The sequence below is a fragment of the Meriones unguiculatus genome, chromosome 18 (genome assembly GCF_030254825.1).
Source record: "Meriones unguiculatus strain TT.TT164.6M chromosome 18, Bangor_MerUng_6.1, whole genome shotgun sequence".
Lineage (NCBI taxonomy): Eukaryota > Metazoa > Chordata > Mammalia > Rodentia > Muridae > Meriones > Meriones unguiculatus.
The window spans coordinates 41,653,550-41,660,353 of NC_083365.1; the positions used below are offsets into that span (position 1 = coordinate 41,653,550).

Here is a 6,804-nt window from a genome sequence, read left to right on the forward strand (position 1 = left end):
CAGCCAGTCCTGATGAGACTTGAGAAACTACAGTCAGATGGAAGTGGAGGAGGACCTCCCCTATCAGTGGACTTAGAGAGGGGCAGGGAGGAGGTGAGGGAGAGAGGGTGAGATTGGGACAGAATGAGGGAGGGGGTTACATCTGGGATACAAAGCAAATAACCTGTAATGAATATAAAAAAATAAAAATTAAAAAAATATTGATCTACCTAATTAGCCAGCACTAGACAATCAGTACCCTTACAAAGAAAATAACATTGTAAATTGTTTATTTTAGCTTTCAAATATTTATATGGGTGTTGAATAGACTAAAATTTTTTTGTTTTGTTTTATTGATAAGTTTGTGTTCTCAGACTTTTGAAAATGTATATAATACGTTCTGGTTATTCTGTCCCCATACTCATCTCCTCTCTTACTCTTATTTATATCAAGCCCTGCTCCTCTTCCTCCCACTAAATCCATTTTGGTTGTTGATCATTGACTTGTTTTTATATTCATGAAGTTTAAACAGGGCCATTTATGTTGATTCAGGATTGGAACTTTCCATTGGAGCGAGAATGGGTCACCAGTGGATGGGTAGATGACAAAAGGCAATGACTGTCTCTCTTTTTGAATCTGTTAGGGACCAATAACCCAGTAGTGACAGCTGGGATTCCTGGAGCACCTCCTGCTTTCATGTCCATTTTTGTGTAGAATTTGTACCTGCAGCTGTGACGTCATGATTGCAATGGCTGAATCTTTCTGAGAAAGTGTTATTTCATGGCCCTTTTCCCTATCCTTCTGTTTTTACTTTCTTTCTATTCCCTCTTCCACAGTGTTCCCTGTTCTTTCAAGGGGATAGTAAATTAATGGTGTGAATGATATGTTTGAGGCTCAGAATTGGTCTGTCACTAATTCTAGCCCATTGTGCATCCATTAGTCTCTGCATTTATTGCAGTTTATTTATTATGCATGAGAAGAGCATTTGTCTATGGGTATAAGCATAAATATTTAGAAGACAGCATGATACTATGTCAATTTAGCTAAACAACAGTATTCATTGGCCCTCTGGGGCTTATGTTTATAATACAGTCTGGTTAATTATCACAAGTCTATTTTGAAGACCTACTGCCCAATAAAAGGATATTCTTTTCTTTCCTTTCTTTTTTACCTTTTTGTTTTTTTTCTTTTGAGTTTGACATCATGCATCAAAATCCCATTCATCCCCCCATCCTTTTTTATTTCTCTGCTCTTGCTACTTCTCCCCCACAAAAAAAAAACAAACAAAAACAAAACAATAAATCAAACCAAAGAAAGCATAGAAAATGTCTTATCCTGGGAGCAGTATTGTGTCACAGTGTGTTCCACAGTATACCCTTTGTCCACAAAAGTTTCAATGCAATGAGTCATTGGTCTGGTTCCAGGCCACTGGCTTCTGCTACACCATCAAGACTGGGTCTTTACTCAGATTCTTCTCAGTTATCTTGTTGTTGCCCTTTGTTGTTGCCCACAGAGCTCTTGAAATTTTGTATATGCAGTACCATCCCTTTCAAATTACAGCAGTTCATAGATGTGGTAGATAAAGGGGTAGGCCAACTCAAAGCCCTGGACCTGGCTCATAGCTAAATTGTTCAGGTTTCCTACTCTCCCTCACCCACACCATCAGGTCAAGCTCTTCAGCATTGCTTCAACTGTCTCACACAATGGTGCAGCTGGCAAGGGCATGGTCAGCTCTACTGCTCTTACACCTGGGAAGCTCACCCATGCCCCACCACCAGCTTGACTGTGCTGCAGAGGCAAGGTGCAGGGCCTGCTTTTCCAATTGCTTCAACAGGTGAGGAGTAGGGACAGCTCACATACTATTATGACCTTGGGTGCCAGCTCTTCAGAATGTGGAAGGGAAGGTGCTTCAGCCCGTGAGATGTGATGCCAATTTTTTAAAGAGCTACCATCAATGAGGGGCAGGGTAAATTCTGCATAGCCCTTGAACATTTACTTTGTCCCTGGTAACAGCCCAGACTAGGGGCATTCATGTGGTCTTTAGTGGTAATAAGGGCCACAGATATCAACACAGACCCCTGCTGCTGCATAGGAACAGACCCAGACATGGCCCTTAGCAGCAGCATGGGTTGAAATTTCATCATGGCCTCAGGTGGCAGGTCAGGCTACTCACAGCACGCTATTTCTCTCCACCCTTATGTCTCCCTTCCACTGTTCCTCATAGTGCACAAACTGTTCCACTTCTTTTTCTCTTTTGTCTGTCCACCACATATTTGCACATTGTAGTAGTTCTCACTGTGGTGGTCAAGCCATGTGGCTTTTTTTTTTCTTAAAAAATGTTTGACATATTCTTGGATGAATATATAAGGTAAATACTATATGATAGATATGTTGATATGTTCTTTTAATTTTTTAGTCAAATTTATAGCATTAATATATTTTTCTTCTCTCATGCATTACATCCCTACCTCAGTCTTTCTTTCTTCCTCTCCTCCCAGTCACTTTCCCAACTGCCTTATCTCCCAGATCCATTCCTTCCCCATTTTTCATTAGAAAAGAGCTAGCCTCCCAGGAGTATCAACTGAACAGGGTATAACACGTTACAATACGAATAGGCATAAACCCCGATATTAAGACTAGAGGAGGCAACCCAGTAGGAGGAAAAGGATCCCAAGAAGAAACAAAAGACACCCCTTCTCTTGCTGTTAGGATTTCCACCAAACACCAAGCTATACAACAACAAAATATATACAGAAGACCTAGTTCAGACTCATACAGAGTCTGTAATTGTGGCTTCAGTTTCTGTAAGCCTCTGCTTAGCCGATTCTGTGGTTCATGTTCTCCTGGTGTCTCTGATCTCTCTGGTCCTACAATTTTTCTACCTCTTCTCTGACAGGTTTTCCTAATATGGTATGTACTATCTTTTAAGTGAATATTTGCTGTTAAGTAAATGACAATTATGTTATAATGCACAACATAGACAGGCTAAGTAACAAGGAGGGCTCAAAGGAGAAAGCATGGATCATCAATAGATTTTGTGGTGGAGTGGGGGTGGTTGTGGATGAGAATGAGAGAGATAAGTTGAGGGTAGAAATTATAGAAGCACTGGGAAAGGTGATTGGAATTTGAACATTGGAGAATAAAGTGAAAACCTAGTACAGTAGAATCTAGTGCTGGAATCTAATGCAGTAGACTCTAGAAAGCCTAGTGCAGTAGAATCTAGTGCTGGAATTTATAAGGGTGCCTTCAGTAAAGACTAATAGATGTTTAATATGGTGAAATTTATTCAAGGCTATTGCAAAATTATCTACTGATGAAAGACTACAAAGGCATATTTGATTTTGATATTTTAATACCAAGTACTATTATTTTTTTCTTTACTTTTGAGAACTTCATACATATATAATGAAGCATTTTCACATCTATGCACAGTTCCTTCTCAAACTCCTCCCATATCCCTGTATCATACCCTATCCCAAATACAAGTTTTTTATGTCTGTCTGTGTTTATGTCTGCATGTGTGTATGCACTTGTTTATTCAATAAGTATTTCCCAGATATTATGGATGTAGAGCCATCTATGGATCGTGAGAAACCTACCGTTTGATACAACTTCACCATGATTCTTCCTCCTTTAGCAATTATCCATTGAAAATGATCACTCAGGGTACAGTGGAGACTTGAGATAATCTACCACATCTATGCTGGATTTTAGCTGACTGTATCTTGTGTAGTTTTTGTTCAGGTAACCACAGTTGCTTTTAGATTGTAACTGTGATAGTCATGTCAAGTCCAGAAGACTGCTTTTAAAATATTCTTTTGCCTATCATGTGGATCTTACATTCATTCTTCCTTCTCTTCTATGATGCTCTCAGAGAATTGATGGTGGAGCCTTAATGTAGGCACGCTGTTTTGTGCTGAGAATTACGTCTCTTAATCTCTGCTCTTTGAGCATTTATGCATATCTGTATTTATTTATTTTGACTGTACAAAGTAGCTTTATCACTAATTTTTAGACAGTTCTATGTTTATGGGTATAAGCATTTAAACCACATGTGTTTTACTTCTAAATCATGTACAAATAACACAAAAATAATTATCCTGTTATATTGTTCAATATGACACAAAACTCTGAATGTTCACTTGATTTGAGTGATATCTACAAGATTATCAAATTAATCACACCTTCAAATTTGTATGGATATAAACATATCCAATAATAAATGATTAAACAAATACAGGCATGAAGGAGGTGCCATCTTCCCATTGCCCGTTCACCTCGATGGGATAAAAGCAGACAATGAGGTAGTACTAGCATTTTCTCTATATGATTTGTTCACCTGATGTGTGGGGGGTTTGCCATGCCATCATGTTCTTACCAAATGTTTTGCCCCATCATGGTGTTCTTATCATTTGCCAAGAGAAACAGGCAAGGATTCATGGAATAAAACTTTTGAAACCGTGGAACAAAATGCATAACTCTTCTGTTAATTGTTCTGTGAAAGATTTGGCACAATAACAATAATTGTAAATAAATCACCTGGCATGTTTTCAGGAACAACACATTAAACACTATCATAAGTATTGTAGAAATGCCTCTATGAGAAAAAGTCTTATAAAGAAAATATGCTTCAAACTGTGTAATAGTACAAGAGAAGAGAATATAACCCATGGAAGTTGCCAAGATCTTCTGGAACAATTTTTCTTAGAAAGACGTGATGAATTACTTAAATATATACACTATGCACAACAGCGCACACAATAAATTTAGTTTGAGATAAAGTCTGAAATTGTGATTTAATGTACTTTCTGATTTCTTAAGAACAATAAAAATTATGACATCCAATGTCATAGATTTATTTACCATAAAGGTACCATGCCTGAAAGACTTTGAAAATAACTTAATTCACACTGACATCAAGAAACAGAGGCAGTAGCCACAAATTAGACTTGCCACCACAACTACTTAAGAATAAATTCTAGTCTCTCCTTGCAGTGGCGGCCTCGGGGCAGAGTACTTATGCAGCTGTGGCAGCAAGTCATGGTTGAACAAGCTTTTAGAAAGTTTTCTTCCGCTCTTTGACCGAGTATTGGTTGAAAAGAGTGCCAGCAAAACCGGCACCAAAGACGGCATTATGCTTCCAGAAAATTCTCAAGGAAAATTATTGCAAGCAACAGTAGTGTCTGTGGGATCAGGTGTGAAAGCAAAGGATGGAGAGATTCAACAGGTTAGTGTGAAGGTTGGAGACAAAGTTCTTCTCCCAGAGTATGGAGACACCAAAGTATTTCTAGGCGACAAGGTTTATTTCTTAATTAGAGATTGTGACATTCTTGGAAAGTATGTGGACTGAAATCACTGTTGAAATGGTGTCACACGAAACTGCCCATTCCACCAATGTTCTGAACTATTTCATCATGTAATTTCATTGCCTCCATTTTATAATAAACTGATGATGCCTAAAGAAATGACATCCATTGTCTCTGGAGTATAGTTTCATTGTACTGTTAAACATTTCCAAATAAAATAATGTAAAAAAAAGAAAAGAAATTCTATACAACATATAGGATAAAATCAATTTCTGAGAACATAATAAGCATTTTATAGAAACAGCATAGCAATTAAAATCTCTTTCTCACAAAGAAAATATTCTATAGTTCAGAAATATAGACATATTTTCTCTTTTAGTTACTTATACTGAAGGTCATTTATGTGATTTGGTATATAATCAAAATATCTTTATTTACCCTGATTGTAACATTTATAAAATACTGGCAATTCTTTCTGGCATAATTGTTTTAGTTTCTATTTATAATTTATTTTTTAAATTATTTTTATTTTCATTAATTACACTTTATTCACTTTGTATCCCCATGTACCTCCCTTCCTCTTCCCCTCCCAATCCAACTGTCCCTCTTCCCCACCTGTGTCCCTCTTCCAGTCCACTGAAAAGGGAAGTCCTCTTCCCCTTCTCCCTGATCCTAGTCTCATCAGGAGTGGCTGTATTGTCTTCTTCTGTGGCCTGGTATGGCTGCTCCCCCCTCAGAGGGAAGTGATCAGAGAGAAGGCCAATCAGTTCAGAGACAGTCCCCGTCCCCATTACTTTGGAGGCCACTTGGATACTGAACTGCCAATGGCTACCTCTGTGGAGGGATTTCAGGCCATCTCCATGACTGGTCCTTGGCTGGAGTATCAGTTTCAGAAAAGACCCCTGTGCCTAGACTTTTAGGATCTGTTCCTGTCCTCTCCAGGTCATACTATCTCCCACCTCTTTTATAAAATTCCATGTACTCTGCCCAAAGTTTGGCTAAGAGTCTCAATATCTGCCTCGATACCCTGCAGGGTTGAGCCTTTCAGAGGCCCTCTGTGGTAGGCTCCTGTCCTGTTTCCTGTTTTCTCCCTCTTCAATATATACATATATATTGATCATGCTATTCAAAAGTGAGAGAAAAACTCAAATGGAAGTTTCCTAAAATGTTTAAAAGTTGATAGACTACCCTCACATCTGGTGGAAGACAGTCTCCAGTCCTAATAGCTAATAAAAATTTGCATGAAAAAAGAAGTTTCCATAAAAATCTTTATTTTGAATTCCTTTTAATGTTTCAGTTAATTTAATTTCAGTCATTTTTTTTTCTAACTGATAGAGCATGTTTAGGGTATATGCCTAGGACTGGTATAGCTGATTCTTGAGGTACCACTATTTCTAATTTTCTGAGAAAGTGCCAGATTCATTTCCAAAGTGGTTGTACAGGTTACGTTCCCACCAGCAATGGAGGAAGGATCTGCTTTCTCCATAATCTCTCCAGCATGTGTTGTTATTTGAGATTT

At 38.1% G+C, this 6,804-nt stretch overlaps 1 protein-coding gene across 1 annotated transcript; it reads left to right on the plus strand.

Annotated features, from left to right (window-relative positions):
- Positions 1–1,682: 1,682 nt before the first annotated feature.
- LOC110541537 (10 kDa heat shock protein, mitochondrial-like) lies at positions 1,683–5,329 on the plus strand. Its single transcript, XM_060371565.1, has 2 exons — positions 1,683–1,813; positions 4,975–5,329. Exons 1-2 carry the CDS (start codon positions 1,683–1,685, stop codon positions 5,327–5,329), a joined length of 486 nt encoding a protein of 161 aa, XP_060227548.1.
- Positions 5,330–6,804: the final 1,475 nt, after the last annotated feature.